The 22,127-nt window shown below is 37.1% G+C and overlaps 2 protein-coding genes and 1 long non-coding RNA gene across 7 annotated transcripts; 1 reads left to right on the top strand and 2 right to left on the bottom strand.

Moving 5' to 3' along the window:
- Positions 1 to 1,284: 1,284 nt before the first annotated feature.
- LOC110052561 (palmitoyltransferase ZDHHC16-like) lies at positions 1,285 to 12,149 on the bottom strand. Of its 4 annotated transcripts, none has more exons than XM_089285077.1 (10): positions 11,832 to 12,149; positions 10,808 to 10,999; positions 10,636 to 10,690; positions 9,710 to 9,758; positions 8,933 to 8,961; positions 7,288 to 7,421; positions 6,787 to 6,858; positions 5,426 to 5,629; positions 4,304 to 4,374; positions 1,285 to 3,556 (listed from the first exon to the last, which is right to left on the bottom strand). In XM_089285077.1, exons 1-10 carry the CDS (start codon positions 11,967 to 11,969, stop codon positions 3,439 to 3,441), a joined length of 1,062 nt encoding a protein of 353 aa, XP_089141203.1. In that variant the 5' UTR covers positions 11,970 to 12,149; the 3' UTR covers positions 1,285 to 3,438. The 4 variants fall into 4 exon arrangements, 3 of the variants coding, with proteins under 3 accessions (XP_089141203.1, XP_089141206.1, XP_089141209.1); XM_089285080.1 differs by having other exon boundaries at positions 10,636 to 10,687; XR_016206097.1 differs by having other exon boundaries at positions 3,470 to 3,556; positions 5,431 to 5,629.
- A 1,182-nt stretch (positions 12,150 to 13,331) lies between these two features.
- LOC110052562 (uncharacterized) lies at positions 13,332 to 18,016 on the bottom strand. Of its 2 annotated transcripts, none has more exons than XM_020758696.2 (2): positions 17,356 to 18,016; positions 13,332 to 14,067 (listed from the first exon to the last, which is right to left on the bottom strand). In XM_020758696.2, the coding sequence occupies exons 1-2, from the start codon at positions 17,708 to 17,710 to the stop codon at positions 13,796 to 13,798; spliced, it is 627 nt and encodes a 208-aa protein (XP_020614355.1). In that variant the 5' UTR covers positions 17,711 to 18,016; the 3' UTR covers positions 13,332 to 13,795. The 2 variants fall into 2 exon arrangements, with proteins under 2 accessions (XP_020614355.1, XP_020614353.1); XM_020758694.2 differs by having other exon boundaries at positions 17,347 to 18,004.
- LOC149117731 (uncharacterized) lies at positions 16,123 to 18,121 on the top strand. Its single transcript, XR_016206102.1, has 2 exons — positions 16,123 to 16,510; positions 17,304 to 18,121. It is a non-coding gene; the product is annotated as an uncharacterized LOC149117731 (long non-coding RNA).
- The last annotated feature ends 4,006 nt before the right edge of the window (positions 18,122 to 22,127 follow it).

Genomic DNA, 22,127 nt, shown 5'->3' with positions numbered 1-22,127 from the left:
TAAATCTCACTCATGATAATATAAGAACAAGCTACAGAAGAGCAAATAAAAGCAGAAAAACGCCAAAATGTCTTACCTTAAAGGACACAACACCCGCCATATTTTCGAAGACATCGTGCTTCTGGTCACGTGATCTTACAATATGCTTTCAGTGTATGATGGGATACTCAATCCGACTGTGACATGGGCGGCCTGTTAAGGGACGGGAATCGGGATATCTTCCGGGTGTCTCTCGAAAGTGAAACGCGAGTTGCTGTTTCCCCAAATTGCTGTCAGTGTTTATTCGTGAACACGAACCCACGCCCATTTCTCGTGTCAATCCCTTCTATTCTGACATGTCTCGCCTCATAATCCCAGCCTGATTTCGTGACAAAAACAGATTACCAGCAGTGTAAACCGAGTTACAGGAACTCATCAGTCAAGATATTTTGGGTTCATTTGGGAGTCTTTTGCCTTTGAATTTAACGAAACCTGAAAATAATAGTTAACTAAAGAGATAATAATAAACCATAAATGAACAAGGACAGTTAAGGATGGAGAAGATTGACATGGATTACAAACGACGAACTTGAAAAATTGAGGCTAAACTTTTCAAGATACGCAAACCATGAGGAAGCTCCTTTTTAATCGCACGCTCGTGACATATACATAAGGTTCCAGATCTCCTTTCACACGGCTGTGAACCAACCTCGTCCCCAGGGCCTTCTCCACTTTTCAAAAATGACGAGGTTGGGCTGTGAACGAGAATATCGCAACTTCAAACCTTCACATACCTTTACATAACTGGCGCCTAAATTTGAATAACAATACTTTAAACAAATGAATATGTGACAGATCATAACAGTGATGATCAAACACGTCTTCAATACTCATACATCAGCTTACGTCCTTAATCCTTCGGGTCCTTCCGGTCAAAATTTGTTGTGGACTCACTCGGCTGCGCCTCGTGAGTACACAACATTTTGACCGCTGTGATGACGCGTACTCGTTGTGGATAAGAGTACAGACCACGCTAAACCACATTCGATTTGTTAGTTAGACTCCATTTATGCGAAGGGTCTATAGTTTCGAGAGGATTTGATGGATTAACGCATTTCGTTTTCTAGTCTTCAGCAAATTGTGTATTCTTTTTGAAAAGAAATAGAATCTAATTGGGAGTTAGGGGCACTTTAAGAGGGATTAAATAATGAGGCCGGGGGTTAGTATGGGTAATCCCAGGGGTAATCAAATGGTGACGAGTGGAATTTGAAAAAAAATTCAGATAAATTTCCCTGAAAAACGAGCTCCAACTAAAATAAAATTTATTACCAGCCTGCCAAATTTTGAAATGGTGAAAAGAGTACTCAACCAAGATGAAAAAGAAAGCTAATTAAAATGTAATTGATAATTCGTCTTAGATAGCGTCCACACTACGCCGCAGAAATTTGAAAACGCAGCTTTATTTCTACGGTTAATTAGGCCTAACGTCCACACTAATTCGGACCGAACACAGAGCTTTTCGAAAACGCTCTTCAATCCGGAGGAATTTGAAAACGCCAGCTTTGCGTTTTAGTGTGAACTGAAAACATTTTGAAAACGGAGCTTTTCGAAAATGATGTACTCATGACAATCACGTGATTTCCCTGCCCTAGTTTCCCTCAAACAGAAATCCAAAATGACCGGTGATTGTTGCGATTTTAAATTCCTCTAGCGTGGTGTGGACGAAACACATTTAATGCCTTTTCAGAGTTGTTTCAAATTAGTGATGCATTATCTACCTTAATTAATATAATTCCTCAGTAACAACTGGACATAACTGGTTTATCATTACGATACGTCTTGTCTGTTTTTGTACCTAATTAGAAAACTATAATTTTCTATTGAGGTTTCCTTTACTTTGAATAGAGTAAAGTCAGCTAGTAAATGAATATTATTATTTTTTGTACATCAGGAAGCTGACAAACATCTGTAAAATGTTATGACATAGCTACCGACCTATAATACTAGTTATTATTTTTTAATTAATGCCTAAATTCACATTACAATATCAAGCAATGCGCAGATTGAGGTACATAGACAAAATTGTCTAATGCTTAGCTTGAAATACATGATATTCTTGATCTAATGCCACGAGTATGATTACAGACTGAATTGGACGACGCGAAGCCCTGTTACCAATTAATCAAAACTATGACAAAATTCGAGAAACGAACAAACCATCGATTGAGCGCTGAACGATTAAACGTCGTAATAAATGCTTCAAAACACAGCAGTTTAATTACTCAACAGAATGCAACGCAACAGCGCGCGCAAAATGACGCGTACTGTCCAATTACAAGCATGACGCGTACACTGTCCAATTAATGCTCACATCGGGCTGCTGATAGCCAATCACGTTCGAGAATTTTGTTATAGTTTTTATTAGTAAGAGTAATTGGACCGAGTTGAGTACAATTCAGGGAGAAATCGCGTGAGTAATTTCAAAATCGGACGAGGGCGAAGCGCGAGGTCGATTTGAAATTACGAGCACGATTTCTCTCTGAATTGTACGACACGGGGTCCATTTACTAATTGATCGTATCTATAACAAATTTCGGAGTTAAAAATGTATTTTATAAAGTTCTTTTGAGCGAATGTTCACGTGTGTAGCGCTTTTCATAAGTTTTGAAAACTGTAGGAAACATTACAAAAGAAGCCATTAAAGCGCGCGTAATTAACGTGCGAATCACGTAGGTATCCAATTACAGGTATCCCATTACAAAAAGTCCAAATTGGATACCTGTAATTGGATACCCATGTGATCGCGCGCCGATTACGTGACTTATAAGTGATTTAATGTATTAAAAGTAATATTTAACATTAACTTATTTTTAAATAACTAATGTTCGCTATAAACAGGATCTTGTACAAGATCTTACTGGATTCCGCAGTACTGATCACAATGCAAGATCTTGCAAAGATTCTGCATATATAAGTATACGTGTAGAAGGTAGACAGTATAATAAGGGGTATAAAAATAATAACATGAAAATACATGTGTTGTATTATCAGAACGGAGTTAAGCATTAGAATAAATAGTGTTGCAATTATTTTAGAAAACAAATGATATTCAATTGTTAATCATAACAATACTGAATTCCGCAAGCAAGGCTGTCAAAAGTTGTTGGCTTCCAATAAAATTTCAAATATCTTCTATGTCATTTCATTATTAAAAACAACTGCAAAAGCAGCCTTCAACTTTAAAACTTTGTACCCAGCCTTTATAAGCCACTTCCAACTAGTCTGTAGCAGTATTTTGGCTGCTGCCAGAAGGCGACAGACAGCAACAATTTTATAATACACTATAACATGTCCTGTTTTTTGGTCCAGTCCTTTTCTAAAGGCTGAATACATAATGTAACCTGACTGTCCTTTGTGTCTTTCCACAAAACAAGTTGGCTCTTTATGTTCCATAATTATTCACACTACATGTAATTTCCTATCTCTATCCTTTTTCACATCTACTGGTGGAGGGGGCCATGTGAGCCCATCTCCATAAGGGGGGTGCACTGACGGGAAAAGAATGAATAGCCATGACCTGAAAAACAAATCAAAAGTTCCTGTACATGAAAGTGTTATTATAGAGGGCAAGCACGTGGTTCTACTCTGTTTAGAACAACACAAGAGAAGAAGTCTTACTTTACCGATCATTATTCACTATTAATAAATATTTTTTGGGGGGGAATTCCTGAGGGGGCGAGTAGACTCCCATTTAAAAAGGACATGGTGCTCGTAGAAAATTTTAAAAGAATCCCTTTATAGAGTAGCCTCCCACGCAGGCGCTCTTAGGGCTCATCACGCGTTCCTTCTCCAAGGAACGCGTGACGAGCCCTACGAGTGTCTGCATGGGAGGCTATTTGTAGAGGTACCAGGATCCTGTTTTGTGGGTGTGGCTTGAAATTTGAAGGGAAAAGAATGAATAGCCTGCTTTTTTAACCCCTAAAAGGTACGACAAGCACCCATCCTTTTTGTATGAGAGTCATCCCCCCCCTGGCAAATTCCTGAGCCCACATTCCCAACTGGCTTCTGTCTCTAAATTACTCAAATCCTGAATTGATTTCTAGTAGAAGGTATTTGAAGCAATCGTCTTTATTACTATTAAAATTTATATGAAAGTGTCAGTTAATAATTAGTGTTGTTTTAAAATTATCACCCTGATACATTTTCATTTTTCTTGCACTCTAGATTCCTTGTACCAAATTTATTTTCATTTTCCTAGGAGTTTCAAGTAATCAGGACTGTACTGTACACTCAATGTATTTGATAGTTTCAAATTACAGCTTACCGTCCTTCCACCAATCCTAAAAACATTTTCCAGTTATTCCAAATCCCAAAGTCATATGGATTTTTAAAAACCTGCAAAATTATGATTACATGAGCAAGATCAACGATGTTCCTGTTCCTTGTGACACCCAACTAGCATTATAAAAGATTAATATTTCCGTTAGCAAGATCAGTCGATACAAGATCTGTTAACCCAAAGTAAGTTTACACAAGTTTCTCCAAGTTTATCATCAATTGCTCTGGTGATCAAGGCTAGAGCACCAAGGTAATTATTTCTTACACCATTTTAGTTTGTTTGCATAAGTGGTTTGTATCTTTACTCGCTTAAGCTCAGTTTCATCACTTATGAATTGTAAATTGACGACTTAGAGTTTTACATAAACTCAAGTTGTACACGACATCGTTTTATCATTATATGTAAATCGATCTTTAGTTTTCTCCTTTCACTTTTGAAACTTTCAAAGCATGTGGAATGTATTTATATCTTGTTATTTTTGCAATCTAATTTGTAATTTACTTGTATATTTTATTTTAGTTCTCACAGTGTTTATAAAGGTGTATAAAGGTTTTTAAAGAATTTAATAAACAGCAGTTTGTGAACTGACATTTACCCAAATCACTGCTGGCAGTAATAATTACGTATTACATAAATTAATTATAATATTTAAATATTAAATATAATTTGTTACATTTGAATTGATAGCAATATTTGTGAAGTGTACATGTAGATAGTGGCCCATTCATGGTTGGGGAAAACAAGTTTGGTGGGGGAAGGGGTACGGTATTTTGTGTTAAACATAAAATTGTAATTAATTATATCACCTGGCCAAAGATTATACACATTGAATGTCACCCATCAAGTAATAACTAAGTGCTAATCAATGCTGTAGTAGCCTCTCCTCCCACACACACACAGCAGAGGGGAAGGGGGGGGGGGGGGTCGGTGCAGGGTTAGAGGTAAACATTATTCACTACGGTCAGGTAACCAGTCATTTCACCTACAAGTGTTTTGCTAACAGTCCCCTAACATCTCTCATATAAGGTTTCTTTGCTGTTTGTGAAACTAGTTACTTGTAAACAACACAGTCTCAATACCCATACATGGATTAAAAAGCATTCTTACCAAACCTTGTTTCTTGAATTTTCTAGCATCTTCCTTATTGATGTGCCATTCTATGGAGGTCTCCCCACAGCTTATCAGTTTACAGTGCCAGCCAGTCAATATCCCGAGAGCCAGTGTAACAGCAGAGCACAACATGAAAACATATATAATGCCATTGTGTTCAGACTCCGAAGCACTGTCCCCTCTATGGTAATAATTTCTTATCTGAAACAAAATTATTTCATATTATTGCTATTAATTCCAGAAAAATTACCGACTTTGCAGTGACAAGCATTGTTATCAGCCTCAATTAATTTGCAACTATGATTGTTTGCCAGGCCTGTTATAAATTTAAGGGGTGTATGTAGAAGCTGATAAGGTTGATGGTTTGTAAAAGGAGCTCAGTCACGGTATTTTGAGTTATTTTGGCCACATACAAAATTACCTTAAAATGGTAGGAAACCTGAAAATAACAGTTTAATAAGATAGAAAAACACCAAAGACATAATGACAAAGCATAAAGGAACAAGGGTGGCTGAGGATGGAAGATTAAAGATTAACACGGATTACAAACGACAAATTTGAAAAAAATGAGGCTAAACTTTTCAATATGCGCAAATTGTGACTGAGCCCCTTTAAGGTTATATGGCTACTAACAGAATGTACTTGTACAGTGGGACCCAGTTTATATGGCCACCAATTAATGGGGCATGAGAAAGATCACAATTCCACTTCTAAACAACTGTTCTTTAATAAGCATCCGGAATGAAGAATGACATAATTTTAAAAAAATCAGTGTACGAAATATTAACAATTGAAAAGATGAACATAACTGGTTCAAGTGACTGTATAAAAAATTAATGGGGTAAAATTAAGGATTATACAGGTCAGGATTTTGAAATGTGGCTGTTGGCCGTATTAATGGGGTAGCTGCCCCCACCCCCCCCCCCAGCTACCCCATTAATAGGGGGGTAGCTGCAAAAAAATAAATAAATATAATAAATATAATAAAAAACAGAAACAAAAACAAAAACAAAACAAAACAAAAAAATGGAGTAGCTGCATTAACAGGGTTTTCTTATAAGAAAATGTATCCATGGGCATTTTGCCAAAAGGACGAAAAAAGTGGTTGTAATAATGAGATGACCGTATTATCAAGGTGATTGTAAGGTGGGGTTCCACTGTATCTACCATGCAAGTCAGTAAACAAATGATTTTTCTGTCATTAGTCTCTTGCTGAAAATTTGTGATTCATTGTGTTTGATCAGTCTGTCATTTAAGAAATAAGATTCACATTTTTAAAGGTATATTTTTAAGGGAGGTTATTTAATACATGTACGTGTAGTTCACTTGTACATAGCTTACATTTGCCATTCACTCACTCTAACTTTGGAGATTAAAACAGAGGCATTTTGTCCCTCGGTACTATTAGCACTTGGCTGGAATGTGAAATTCTGTTTGAAAAAATGAAAAAATAATATGCAAGATGGAACATTTCTCACAAGTCTGATAATTTACAGCCACTACTGCAGTAACTCAGTGGTTTCATTAGCGCCTGGGCACCTGGCAAATTAACCGCCTATGAGGATGATTTTGCCCACCTGGTCTGACCATCTTCGGGAACGTTTTTCTAAAAAAAGACAATCTGTTCATGACAAAATGTTTGCCCGCCTGTGAAAACCATTTTGCCTTCCTGTTGAAAACATTAATGAAACCCCTGCTAACTTTCTCTTGATCAGACTGCTATCTGCACAGTGTGTCCTAGGAAATGCTGATCAGGATTTAATTGTCCCTGAAGATGTAACATTTCAAATGTTGTTTTTCACGACCAAATTCAATCTATAGTGTCAAGATGAGTAATTAAATATTCTAACGAATCTTACCCAGTCATGAAAGAAGTGTTTGATGAAAATATGTCTGGAACTAATGGTAACATAAATTGTACCAAGGCACATGAATATACAGAATGATATAAAATATCTGTGATTGAAATGACCAACACAGTTATTTATCCATGCTGTTACAGCGTAAATAAGGTCAAGGAAACCACTAATATAAATTAAACTTTTCAATAATACATGTATTTCATTAAAAAATACTGTTCAGTAGTTACATTATGTACACAATAACATAGGTATACATGAAGGACAAATCAAGCTTAGTCCATTAACAAATTGGTCTTTGAATGGCACCAATGAACATTCAAAGACCAATGAGTAGATGGACTGAAGTCTTCGTTTCAATATATTGTGACAACTTAAATTGGATCTAACTGACTATAGACCCCTAGTAGAATGTCAATATATGTAGTAGACAGTGGCCTAGTGAGTGAATTGCTGGACTCATGGGACAGACTGTCGTGTTCTTCAGTAAGTCGAGAGATTTAACAGGATTCATAGTTACCAGTCATTTGTCAGCCCATTCGGAGATCTTAATCAGAATTGAGATGACCAGCTGATAAGGCATGCTCGTCAACTGTGCTTTCAGTTTTTTTTTGGAAGTACATATACAAAGTTTTAAAATCACCTTTTTGGTAGCCACTGCTTGATTGTTAATTAAAAATAACGTATCTCTAGATATGTAAGCCTAGTCAACATTTTACCTACACACCAATTCACTAGCTACATGAACCAAAATATTTTATGATGCCGCTCACAAAACATTCATTTATAAATAATTATGTCAAGTGCAACATATTAGCCCTGTCAATACTTACCAGCCGCCTGCTATTTTAGTTTTCTGTAAATTATTTGCTGCAAACTTTACACCAGTTGACATTCACTAATCCTGACTAACAACAAATCCATCCCTGGCCTGCTACAATAACTCCAAAAAATGACAATGCTATAGTACGTACATATGTATGGAAGTTCTGTTCTACTAGCCAAGAAGAAAAGTGCTACTAGGGAGTCAGGACCATGAATTTTCTCACATAATTCTTCAGTAAGCATCAATAAAACTTTTAAATCCTTAGCAGCCAAATTTTTCATACAGTGAAACCTGTATTAAGTGGACACCCTTGGGAAACTCACCGATGGCCGCCTAATACAGGGTGTCTGCTCTAAGTAGGCTCTAACATATTGTGTAATATTCTAATGGTTAATTATCAACCCTTTTATAACACAGTGTAGCACAGTCAGTGTAAGACTGCTCATAGCACAATGTCCAGTCAGTCAGTGCATCAATCTGGTCAGAATAATCTAGACTGAAAATTAAGTCTAGATTAAGTTTTAAAATGACATTGCTAAACAATGTTAAAGGAGTCTGAGCTGAGCTTTTAGAAGTAAAAAGCTCTGTAATGCCTGCTCATTGCAGGTTTTGTGCAACAAAATGGCTTAATATTGGTGTCCATGTCCACGTAACAAAGGTTTCCGCTGAATGCAGGTTTATTTTACAGTAAATGTGGGAAGAAAATTTTGGGACTGATCAAACTGGTGTGCACTTAATAGAGGGTGGCTGCTTAATATGGGGTCTGCTTAACAGCAGTTTCACAGTAATTGTCTAGTTCAGTTAATACATAAAGGATACGACAATGGTGATCCATCTTTAAAACACACCTTGACAGGAAAAGTACAACGTTCAATTAAATTCAATTGTATTATGTAAATTAAAGATATGTGACGTACAATTGCACACTCATGTTGTTACTGTTCTCTATGTGTAAATCTAATTTTAATTTGATACAAATCTTGTCAAACTATTAGAACTTTAAATTATGTGCCATTTCCAAACAACATGTACCCTCTCCAGATGTTCCTAGCTTCAGTGAATAAGAGGTGGATACGAAAAGGAAGTTATTAATAATACACACACCTGAAGTAAAGGTTTGGAGAGAGTTCCATCAACCAAGCAATTTACATATTATTTATTCCTGGACAATCATGACTAACTGTTTTAATTTTTTTTTTTTAGCTACAAGTAAAATTAATCATCACTCAGACCACAACAGAAATCAACCTGAGGCCCTGAGGGGGGGGGGGGGCCCATATAAAAAGGACAGGGGGGTGCTCGATATTTTGAAAAGATCCCCTAAGAGGTACCAAGATATTGTTTTATGGGTGTGGCTTGAAATGTTTTTCCACCTCTTTAAAGAGGTACCAATTCTAAAACAACACATTATCTCCTTTCATAGTTCTTCAGCTCAACACCCTAAAAGGTACTGCAAAAGCTCCCGCTGTGGACCTTTTGGGGCTGACCACCCTAACAGGTACCAAAACTGCATTCTTAACCCCTAAAATGTATAACCTAAAAGGGACTATTCTAGTCATTTATCACTGTGTAAATGGTTACTGAGATGTCCCTCACCTTTTGCATATTGAGCAATGGTGAGATCTTGCAGGTTTAATTTGAATGCCTAAAATCAGTTCAAAGAGTCAGCAAATTAAAACTGATGGCTACATGAAAATGTACATACATGTAAATTCAGGTGTCCTGCAAGCTATCTTGTATATTACATGACTGTACAAGTATGAACATCTACATGAATTTTTATGCCTTATATATCATATTTGAAGAGGTACTAACATAAGCAAAAATGCATGGAAGAATTCAAACATCCATCATCTTTATTTCGCGACAGGAATATTATCAACATAATTAGATGGTATATGTACAACACAAGTAACTCAAAAGAGGCAGGAGCCTTCAACAAGCCCTTTTGGGCTTTACAGGGAGAACCCCTGTCACGATTTTGATACCCTACATTTCAGTTCACAACATATGGTGACACGTTAATCAAACAAATGGTTCTACATTATCAAAAGTGGTCAACCAATGCCAATACATTTTTACCTTCTAATTGATTAAGTTGATTGAGTTTGTTTTTTTTAAAATACACACTTACATGTTATATCCACTTAAGTACATGTTTGTATTCTATAAATAATATACCATCTGGTAAGAAAGCTTCTTCTTCTGTTTGTTTTCTGAGTATCAGTGGTAGTATCACCAGTGCTGATTGTTTTGTATTTTGATCCTTTCATATGTAACTTGCTCCATTTAATTTGGGGAGCAAGGGTGGAGGTGATAATGACAAGGTGTTAACATAGGGGAGGGGGCTAAAAAAAGTCTGTTTTTTCCAAAGAAGTTCACAGTTGCTTAATTTTTTGCACCCCTTTCATGGCTGCTCTTGCTCTTGCATTGCTCACACTCTTCAAAAAACATAACTCATAGCAAGAAATGAAAGTTTATGGACAGGCTAAATCATATTTCTTATATACATGTGCACTTACATTTCTTGCAAAGGTGAGATTTCCCACTTTTCAAGTCATCTAGATTTGTATCCTGCTGCAGGTACAATTATTGAAATTTACCATAAATGAATACAATTATGGGGATACAAATCTGCGTACTTAAATAGCAACTTAAGCTATTGCTTAAGTTGCTACATAGACTTTAGGTTACCTGGGGTGCTCTTCCTGGAGACGTGAAGACAACTTTGAAATAATGGAAGACAATATTGATAAGAAGCCAATGAGCTGTTACCAGATGAAGTACTACCCACGGGGTGCTGTATTCCAGAATTACGGGCAACAGGAAGGCATAATAAATAACCACCACTGATGCTGTCAGGCCAATCACAAGAAGAACAAAAGCCTGTTCAAAACATACAACATAGCAACAATGCTTATGAGGAATGCATGGAAAGGACAGTGCATTAGCTATTGATTTAACGCTGGGGATAGCCCTGCGATGGACTAGCATCCCATCCAAAGGGGAGTAGAAATACCCCTAGTGCCTTCATGCGGAGATGCAGACATTACCTCTCGCACTTCTCTTTCGATGAATGAAATAATTTGTCTTTACAAGAGACAGTTATAGACAAGTCAACAATAGGCAACGGTGACTGTAATGTAACTTTTGGGTAATCTGTAGGTACATGTAGAAATCGGTATAAAATAATGAAGTGTAAGTAGATGTAATACTGTAAGTAGAGTAAGTAGTTGTATTAGTATTGTAAGTAATGTACGTATATGTATTGTAAATATTACAAGGTGTTGAGTCTCTTGTTTGAAAGACCAACAGCGACGATTGCAATAATATTATAGTTATGCTCGACTATGCCGTCCTCACTTATAAACTGGTTTAGGATATCAAACTTAAAAATGTTTACAACTCCCAAGAGAGTGATGAACATTAACATTCTCCTTTCAATATCAAGACAATAGCAAGCAGACAGGTTATGAGAAGATAGAAAAACATCAATCACAAAGACTGTCTATATGTACAGAGTGTGTAGCATGGTGTGTAGATATTTGGCACCCATAATCAAGTGTGAATTGGAGATTCACTAAGCCCCCCATCCCAATCCCTTAGCCTCTATCCACCCCACCCCTACCCCCAGAGCCACTATATCAATCAGTTCTTATATAAAATGAAATTGTTGATCAATACGTATACGTCATCTGTTTCATTAAGAACTGCTCACCGGTCCAAGGATCCTAACAAAGTGATCAACTATCCAAAACACAGGTTCAAATATCGTGTCAAGAGCAGCTGCTCGCGAAGTTACCGAGTTGAACGTTAGAGAACGTAAAGTGAACAGCAACACTTTCAAACGTTCCATTGAGTTTCTGGTCGTCGATTCCTGTGCGCAAAGATAAGATACCTCCAGTACAACGACTTAGGTGCTTTGAAAGTAGAACCATTTTCTTTTCATGACTCCATCAACGAGGAAAAGAATGTTAAGCGTCCACAGTTGCGGGAAACTTTTTCCCGTTTCGCCGCCATTTTGGATTCCATGAGAGCTCTCGGAAGACTGGAAAAGAGCAAGCATTACCTCGTTACCAGACCTCCTTTGACAAACACTCATTGCGCAAGAGGCGAAGTCCCCGTATATTTTTATTTTTTTTGACCGTCCGGCTAGGAGTTTTCGCGCCTTTGAAACGCCCAATCAGAACATACATTCCATTGCCGTTACTCAGGCCGTACTTGTATTTTGGAAAAAGGAAAAAGTGTAGAAGTGAAATCGCGTAGTAGTGCAATCAGTAACTGGCTCCAATTCAAAGGTAGTACTTGGTTACAGGGGTGTCATTACTCTGATGGTAAACTTATTCAACTATAGTTTTACTGAACATCTTAAGAAAATGACAAAAATCTAAAACAAAATCCTCTCTGTTGAAGACAGGAATATGAGTAAGATATTGGTATTTAGAGGTGTTCTATGTGCTGCGTAGAAAACACTCACATGTGCAAAGCACACCTTTGGAAGATTGAACTTGAAGAAAGTATTCACCATCCCTTAAGTTAAAATGAATTTCGATTAAAAGATATTATTTCAAGGTGGTCAACCTTCTAAAGCTGGTAAGATTTTCTGGAATTCGTTACTTTTATGTTTGAGAGTTTCTTCATTGAACAGGCCCTTGTAGAAATAAAAAATAAAAAATAAAAAATTCACCGTTTGTTTATCTTTACCTCACAGATTGCGTTGTCTGGGTCGTATTTTAATCAGTCAGGGTTTATTAGTTAGACGTTTGGCAGAATTTGACAAAGTCGCTGAGTTTGTTTCCTTTTCTTGAGTCAACTAATTCGAGGACTGACGAGTAAGGGGTGGGGAGGAATCGTCTGTTACCATCAGATAAAGCAAAATCGTCAATAGAATCATTGGATGATGACACACCAACTTAATAGCAGAGGGGCCCTTCACATTGTCTAGCATAACGCATTGACAATTACTTAAAAGAATCAGTTACAGAGTGACTCAGACGGTACTTAAATTAATCTCGCATTTATCACCGCCCAAGTAATGTGAAAGCTCAGTAGAGCAGTAGTACTGAAATGAACCATGGAGCAGTGCTTTTATCGCCCGCGCCCACAAAGTTGTTCTTAACTTTTCAGGTAATGCGATGAATCCCTATTATTTGACTTTTCAAATGAAATATGTCAAGAGACACCTCATTTTCTCTTGAATATGTATATTGAGCAATACTTTCTTCGCAGCTCCGTTTATTCTACTGCATAACAAAATGTTTGTTTAACCTTTATAAGTCAGACTTAGTGGCTCTAATCTAAATCCTAATATATCACCAGTCAATAAAGACTGTTAAGCTAGCGGCACTTTCCGTACGGTATCATTTACTTAATCCACGAGGTGCCTAACTTCTACGTTTTAAGTCCATGGATTAATTCCTATTGTATTGCCGTTCAATTAACTGAATTGAAAGATCAAGCCGTTCTTCCATGTGGCATTATTTATCATTCTGCAAAGAGTCATTCTAACCTTCCAGTTCTACATATGGTGGGTAGCTTCCTTACAAATGTGATAACTTGTTTATAATGTGTTTTACACTAGCTCTATGGGTTTTCAAAAGAAAAGAGCTTATTGAAGACTTTTCCAAAGTGAAATGTTCCAACCTTATAAGGTCGTGACATTGTTTTTTTCTTGTTTGTAACTTAATATCCATTAAACAGCTGCCTTTTAATCATTTCTTTACGCCATTTTATTCGCCTGTTCTGGAACCAAACGCGGACCTGAGTCTCACTCAGCTGGAGTTCCTCGGCTAACTGCACCCGCTGACTACCCGTGATGTACTGGCGGCGCATAAATTCCCGCTCCATCCTCTGCAGCTGAGTTAAGGTGAACATGGTGCGGGGTCGCTTATGCTTGAAATGATTACACACAAAGCTAGGGTTTTCCTTTGGAACAGGGTCCACGGGCTTGTCATCTAGAAAAATAATTAGAAAGAGTCAGCTCTAGCCTCGAATTATCCTGATAAGAGATACAAATTTGACAAATAGTATATCTATAAAGTGACATTTTCAGCCATTCGCAAGTCTCATAAAAGACACATGATGTATTTGGGAGATATTTTAATAATATGTGAAGACGAGCCTAACGACTTGGTTGGTCTGGAGGATGAATAGAAAATAAGCTCTGTCACTCTCAAATGACCAATTGTTTAACTAATAAATTAAATATGAGACTTTCGAAACAGACGACAATTTTGCTCAATTGTTCACCGGCTCTTTCCGAGTTAAGTTGGAAAATCCAATAGGGCAGCGAAATGAAAAGATACCACCCACTGGTGGAAAATTGAAAATGTTGGTGCCACCGTCTTGAAATTACCTTAACAGATTTAGCATTAGTCTGTTCAACTGTAATTCTGGGACGCATCATTCGTCTGCCAAAATATGCGGCCATTTTCCGTCATTTAACATTGCACAAACTCAATAATTTCGTTTTGTTTGCCTCTTTAAAAACAGTTCTTTTGAAATTGTCGTAGAAAAATTTTGCCCAATGGCTAACGTTGTAAAAAAAAAAAGAAATTATTGTTTTACCAATTCACGATAGCGAGGCCTGGCAAGAAACAGATTAACGGAATTAATATAAATCCGGTGTCTCTGTTCCTCGAAATAATTAATTTCGAGGGGTTTAGCGATGCCTTTTAATGTTTGTAAGGTAACGAACTTGGATCTTTCAAAAGAATTAACCGATTAGTAACACATAGTACACCGCGGCAAAGAAATCAGTTAAAAGTCACAATAGACAATGATGATAACGGCTCTTTTGAACATTGTTGATTTGAGTGGATATAGGAAAAGCATGGTGAGGTAAGAAATTAGAGAACACTGAATTAGCTAGACCAAAACACAAACTTGGCTGAAATTTTTAACACCTTGCAAGTTCGGAAATATGTACAACTGCTAGAATAATTTTATCTTTACCGAGTGGACTTGCCACGCAACAGAAAATGAAAACAAAATTCCCATATGTTTAGCTGTCCGTTCCTAGTTTTTATTAAGACAGAAATTGTTTCTAACAACAAAGGCACGTATTTTCAATGGAGTTGGGATATTTTATAATACATTCATTCAGAAAATATATACATCGGATAAAGAACGCTCTTCTTTTAAATGATAATATTGTTTTTCCTGCCGTGGCTGAATATTCTTATTTTTCTGTAGATTTTAGGCCAAAAATATTCTTGTGAATATTCTTAGACTATAGCGTATGAAATTTCTGTTTTCGGTTGTATTTGGTGGCTGCATGGATAGCGTTAAAGTAATTTTGCAGCCATTATAGCCTGATATAACTTCTTGCAGAAATGTTATAATTATCATCGAACATACGGCTAGTGCTGCTTTTGTTGCTTTTTGGCTAGTCTTGCCGTTTAGAGAAAGGAAAATTTTATACGGTTTAGTTAAAATCATATAATTGTATCGTATTTACAAAATTTTAACACACAAAATTAGTACATTCTTTTCAAAATCTCAGCCAAAGAGTTATTCTTAAAACACCCTTAAAATTTCGCAAATTTCAGCCTTTATATTCTTATAAAACATATTCTTATAAAAAAGGAAGAGTGCATCGTTACACGCGGTAAGCACGATCTCTTTGTAAGAAATTGTTTTACTCAAGTGTTGTCAGGGGAGGAACAGAAGAAAATTTGGAATGTCATTATTTTGTTGCCCGCGGCTGATAAGACTAATAAAATGTGTTTTCACTTGCTCGTGTACTAGCCAATAAAGATATGACCGAGAAAGACACAAAAACACTGTCATCTTTATTATTAACGATATGAAATTAAAATCCACCCGTTACCATCATTGAACATCTTCGTATTGACCCAAATTTGTTTAAAACATTTCGATTCTCTTTAATGATTTTTGCTCTGCCTAGCCACGCCGCAATGTGCGTCTTTTGATTCAAAATTCCAGATTAATTTCGAAAATGGTATAAACATTTGAACTCTAGAAACGTGATCTGGGCCTGATGAAGGTGACTTCTACTTTGTAAACCGGATCACCAATAAAAACAATAAAGTCCACGTTCTCCTCAATTATACTGATTCCTAAACACTTCAGGACAAAACTGCGGTCAGTTTCTATTTGTTCTTACAGTGAAACAGTGCTTTTCTGTTGGAAAGAAACGCCGCTTTGTGTCTTAAGATATTTGTTTAAGCTATTGTCATTTTTGAGAGCTAAATGATCTGTTACATGTCAATAAATTAAATTGGTTTTAGTAAAATCAATGCTAACCGACTGTTATTTGGTTATTGCGTGGTGTGATAGCCTCAGCTTTCGGTGTATAAACAACTGTAAGAAGGCGTTGGTGTCCGCCCGTTAGCCCATTTTCTTGAATTGTTTGGACTCGGTCCACTTAAGCAGGTAACTTTCTATGTACCGTGTCTGTATGAGAAAAAAAAAAACCGCCACCTGTTTTTCACATGAGTTCAAGTAACTCGTGATCGTCTACGAATCCGTGTATTTCGTGTCTGAACTCGCAAACATTTCTCAGGGAGTTCGAACGAAGCTCTTCCTTTTATTTCATTCTGGCAATTTCAACTTTCGCTCAATTGTGAATAGCATAAATGCTCGCCTGACAGTTAGTCGTGTATTTTTTTTTGTTCTATGGTTATTAAGTGAAATAGTCCCTTCTTTTCTTCTGCGTCACCCAGTAATTTCCCGCCGGAAAAACCATGATTTTGATAGCTACATCATTGAGCTTCCTTTTCATTGTTAGTTCCTTATTTATAACAAAGTGGTGTAAATACGAAGCGTGATTTGACAAAGTAAACATGTAGTGTTACTTAAAATGGTCTGTCAATTTGCCAAATTTGTTGTGAAAAGTACTACTTCATTTCCAGTAATGTCCACGTTATGTACGGTTAGAGATAATATTCAACTAATTCCTTTTAATTTCCTTGGAGGTGAGTAGAAATGCTCTCTCCAAGATAACTAGGCGTGTAATTTTTTTCTCTGTTAAGATATTTGATTGACGAAAATATTTGCAAAGTAACGTGTACATAATCTGGGATTCGTAAATATAGCGAAAAATAAAGCAAATAGACCGCTTTGTAAAATTCCTTCGAATACAAATCTACAGTCTGCCACTTATAATGAAGGGATAAAACAATTTTTTTTTTAAAAATAAATGACTGATATATAGTCCTGCTTGCAGAAAGAAGTTATGTCATTCCAAAAAAAAAGATCAATCAACTTACTTGACTCACCACCGTGCGATGTCTGCATTTCTGTGGAAGTCCTTGCCGTTGTTTTCTCTCGCGAGCTGTATGGCACAGAGGTACTGTTGCTTCGTCTTCGTTCCTCAAGCGCCTTTAGTTTATTGGCAATGGATGTCGAGGTGTCTTGCTTGGTAGAAGGGCTGCTAAAGGCGGCCAATTCGTGGCTTGTCTCACCTCCGAGAAGAGACTCGATGGAGAAGGGTGATTTAAATGGCTTCTTCACCTGCAGTTGTGTTTGGAACTGAGGTTCGTAAGTTTGTGGATAACTCAAGGAAGGTGTAGACCTAGGATGACAGCAACACTGGAAATAGCTGAAGTGATGCTCTGCATTGTACGGCTGCATTTTAACTTCTTATATCAAACTGCTCACGACGTGCGTATCGACAAAGTGATGACCGAAATGTGCTGAGCTAATTCTTTAATTTCTTATTTGGAATAAATTACTTTTAATTGGATATGTTATGACCAATTAACTCCCGTTTTCGGGAAAGAGGAGGTCCAACTATTCAGAAAACCTCGTTACAAAAGAAAACACGAAAAAAACAAAAAACAAAACAAAACAAAACAAAACAAAAACATTGCGGAACTCAAACGCTGGAGAAATTGGCCGCAACTACGTACAAGCCAGAAATTAAATTTTCGACTGTTATTTAATTTACGTTTACGTTCTCAAAGAGCGATTCTGAAATTGCTGCTACAGTTGGTGACTGCAGAAATTTGTCGTTACGGCTAACAAAATAAACTTCCAATAATATCTTGATTTTATCTTTTTTCACTCGGACAATACGGGAGTCAAGCAAACGGGTGGCCAAAAAAAAGGAGTGCAGAGCGAAAACGGTCTTATGTGATTATCAAATTCTCTTAATAATCGACACGGCAATTATGTGAATCCATTTTGGGGAATTGCTGGTAGAAGTAGCATCAATAGTTTTCAAGGCTGGATCAGGTTTAAGATCGAAACTTCAGTCCCCAATCGCTTAAATTTCTTCTTGAAGAACAATGAAAACAGCTCGCCTTTTTAACAGACAATTAGTCCGCGAGAGAAAGGTGTTTTATTGTGTCGACACCTGCTAATCTAACAATGCAGGGGGCTTCCCTCGTGCATGCATTAATAAAAGTTCAATTAAACAACGGTACAGAAACCCGGTAGGGCTGACCTAGTGAGATATGATAACACATCGATCAAGCGTTTTTTCAATGTCGTAGAAGTTGAAAGATTTATTTTCCTAGGCAACCTCAAGCGAAGAACATGTATGCAGACTATGAGAAACGCCTCTTCAGGTTAAACAAAGGGGTTTTTGTGATAGGTCTTGTTCGTTCAAATTGTACGGACGAAAGGTCGTTGGATTTTTACCCGACACGTGAAAAATTTTTAATGGTGATTTCTTGTTTGGATCGGATCGGATCGAGAGGAAAAGTATGAAAAAAAAAACTTAAATTATCGCATCTTTAAAAGGCATTTTTTCGGAAATGCGAATTAACGTGAATTTTATTTATGCCATCTGATTATCCCACATCCCGTTAATTTTTAGCCTAAATGCCTGTATTCCGACTAGAAGTCCAGATACAAATATCTACGTTTTATCTCTCTCGATATCTGGTTTTATCTGATCTTAATTTCCCATATCCCGTTAATTTGTTCCCTAAAATATCCTATATCCCGTTTATTTCTTACCCAAATATCCCGCATCCCGAAAGGTCCTGATAAGGCCTCACAAACGTGCATTATAAGTCCCAAGTTATGAATTTAAAATCGGTTGCATCCTATTTACAAGGTCAGAATTCCCTAGCCGTCGTATCAATAAAGAGTACGAGCATTGCATTGGCTTCTTTCTTAAGTAATCCACAAGGTTGAAATTCGTTTAAGAGTTGTTATATTTTCTTGGATCGAGTGGTCTTTCAAACGCCTTTTGTTCCGCCTTTTAAAACATCTGCTGTACTCTCAATCACATGCATGCATTTAACGAGACACTGATCATAAGACCATCTGGCCATACCTGCTACATTTGCCTATCCATGCAGCCATCGTATTGTTTTTTAAAACTGCTCGGCGTGCCACAATTGTTTTGGCCTTTTTTTTTTTTTTTTAACCAGACGTCAGCCTCCTTTATCTCTAAATCCGTTCGAAATTCATTTTTACGACTATAATAACTGGGTACGTTTGACGTTTTGACTTGCGAATTGAATGAAACTGCATTTCCTTGAACCAAGCCCAATTTCTGTCACAATAAACTGTGATATAAGTATTTTCTTATTGTGCAAACATGATAATAGTTTAGTCAATGGTTTTAACATTTGTGGTAAACAAAACTCACTGTTTTCGGTGGGGTCAGTCATTAAGTGTTTTGTTATACCTCCGAATTAAAAAATAGAACAAACTGCGAAAAATGATTTTCTTGAAGCCAGCTGCCTCACAGATTTGCCGCGATTTTAAGGTGCTCGATCTGAGAGTCATATGAAACATTGTAAAACTCATTGCTCACAAACGAGGACATTTGCTTTCGGTGATCGTTACGTGAAATAAGGATTAGGGAAGGTCAAAGCTAGATTGGCACCTGCGATGGGTGGTGCAGTTGCCAGCGGGAGTTTCCCTTCTATAGCGCATCCATGTCTCGGTTAGCTAAAGCCCTACAGCAGTTTCTTTGCCGAAAACCGCGGTGTTGAACCATTCTAGAGAAATACAGAAGATGTCGTTTGTTCCTTTGTGTTGCTACTATGTACTCTTTGGCAACAAAACAACCATGTACGTTTCTTCACGATTTTACCGTCAAACAATCGCATTTGTGATATGCATGAAATTAAAAAAGTTTAAATCACTTTGTTTAAGTGTCGAAGTGTTTAGCACTACTGTGCTAATTATGGACACTGAAAATAAGCAAACAAATATTGTAAACTAAACAGAAGCTTGTTAAAAATCCCGATTAATGGGAGGCTGATCAGTTGGCTATTTACAAAGGCTGAAGGAGTTGAATTTGGGACCACCAAACACAAATCCATCTAGTGGCAGGGAGGATGATTTGAACCCGGGACCCCCGGATTACAAATCCAGCGCCCTAACCACTAGGCCAAAGTTTTGTAAAGTGTGACTTGCGATTTTCAAGTGCACTTGAGTCAAGTGCTTACTTGAAACTTAATTTAGCTTCTAGTGTGAAGCCAAGTACTAATGAGTCTTGACGTATGACACGTGACACATTCTCCTCCAATCGAAAAACGTATTTGAGTTGAGAGGTATAACCATGCAGCTTTCACCCTTGGAGTTTTAGATGAAGATAAAAAGAGTTCACCCTCCCAAATGGACTTCAGTTAGAATTTTTATAATACGTGGAATTTTTCTCACTTTTCATTACATAGGATCAATTGGGAAACAGACGCTTAAAAAAAAAAACGAAACAAACAAAACAAACAAACAAATAGTTAAGGACATACGTCAGTGCTCAAAATGTTCCCACCTACAGATTTTTTAAAAACTTACCATGAAGTAAGGCAAAGATCAACTTTTGCCAAAAAGACAAAACAAAAATGAGGGTCACCATGTTCCTTTTCGAGATAACGCGCGTTGAGGACCATCCGTTTTTAAGGTTTTCCTTTTTTCAAGACGATGTTAGCTTTCAACTATCGGCCATATATGAAGCTACATTAGTGAAATTATAGATCAGGTAAATGTACTCAATTCAGCACAAATAAGTATATCAATTAGATGTTTGGAGCTGATGTCGTTCCTTGAGGTAGAAAAGACCTGAAGAAAAAGAATAAGTAATTGCGTTGCCCGTCAACATTCAAAAAAACCTTCGCTCACGCGAAAGCAGAAAAAGCGAATCATTTCAATGTAACTTCTCAGGGATAGAATTTTCCTGTTTTTTTGTTCAAATGGATAAAATCAGGAAAGGAATTGATTGACTGCAAGAAAAATGGGGGCACCGAGCATCCGAGAGAGTAGGGCTGCAGACGAAGTTAGCGCACCTGGTGCCAATCTTCATACTTAACTATTTTTCTTCCTTAGCGCGCGCTCTTTTTTAAGCGATGACGTATTGTGTGACGTCATCGCTTTATGCTGGCACGCATGCATTCCTTTGGATAGTGATTTCGCATAGTTTGTCGCACTTATGTCCACGCGCTTATGTCGCGCACTTTTCATTCCCCTGTGGAAGCGAAATGCACTCTGGGAGTTCCTTTGCTGCTTTCCTTTGCTGTTTGTAGGTTCAGCGGAGTGCTTTTAATTGGAGCTTTTAAAAGACGATTTAGGGGTGGACTGGTTTAAACAGTATCGGATAAATTTGCGTTCACGGGCAAACTCATAATAAGAACATGTCCTCCATACATACAAGTTTAGATAGACAAGTAAGTCGCACACGCGATAGCTGAAGGGTCTACATAAAATTTACGGATTGGTAGCACAGTTGTACTTTTGCCAGTCTTGAAAGTAATTGAATGAGCATTGTATGAGCACTGAAATATACAGTTTACAGTAGTGATAATGAAGTCAGGCTACGATTCATTTGCAGTTTGCGGTTTTTTATGAAGTTTTGGAAATGTGCTGTTTTATATTTTCTGTCAACGAAAAAGTGGTTGTGATTGGACAATCGATAATCGTTTTGTCAGGGTAAAGACAATACGAATGTTCATTGATGACAAGAATACGGTTAACAACAAATTAATTTTCTGTGAGGTAATTAGCGTTGCCAAATATCTTTAAAGATAATAAGATGCCGATTTCAGAGAGAGAAACTTGTACTTTGCGGCTTTCCTTTGCTGTTTGTAGG

This window comes from Orbicella faveolata, unplaced genomic scaffold, assembly GCF_042242905.1.
Source record: "Orbicella faveolata isolate gen_17 unplaced genomic scaffold, um_ofav_v1 contig_1, whole genome shotgun sequence".
NCBI classification, from domain to species: domain Eukaryota; kingdom Metazoa; phylum Cnidaria; class Anthozoa; order Scleractinia; family Merulinidae; genus Orbicella; species Orbicella faveolata.
The sequence above is the reverse complement of the archived record's forward strand: the minus strand, read 5'-3'. Positions and strand labels throughout refer to the sequence as shown.

What these genes read in the sequence shown, in the direction of transcription:
- LOC110052561 (XM_089285077.1), bottom strand. Translation starts at nt 11,969, where the DNA reads ATGGAACGTTTGAAAGTGTTGCTGTTCACTTTACGTTCTCTAACGTTC. An exon ending in CATTGCTCAATATGCAAAAG is followed by an intron (nt 8,962 to 9,709) that starts GTGAGGGACATC and finishes TTTCCTGTCAAG; the next exon opens with GTGTGTTTTAAAGATGGATC. An exon ending in TTAGGATTGGTGGAAGGACG is followed by an intron (nt 3,557 to 4,303) that starts GTAAGCTGTAAT and finishes TTTGTTTTTCAG; the next exon opens with GTCATGGCTATTCATTCTTT.
- LOC110052562 (XM_020758694.2), bottom strand. Translation starts at nt 17,710, where the DNA reads ATGCAGCCGTACAATGCAGAGCATCACTTCAGCTATTTCCAGTGTTGC. An exon ending in ATCGCACGGTGGTGAGTCAA is followed by an intron (nt 14,068 to 17,346) that starts GTAAGTTGATTG and finishes TTATTTTTCTAG; the next exon opens with ATGACAAGCCCGTGGACCCT.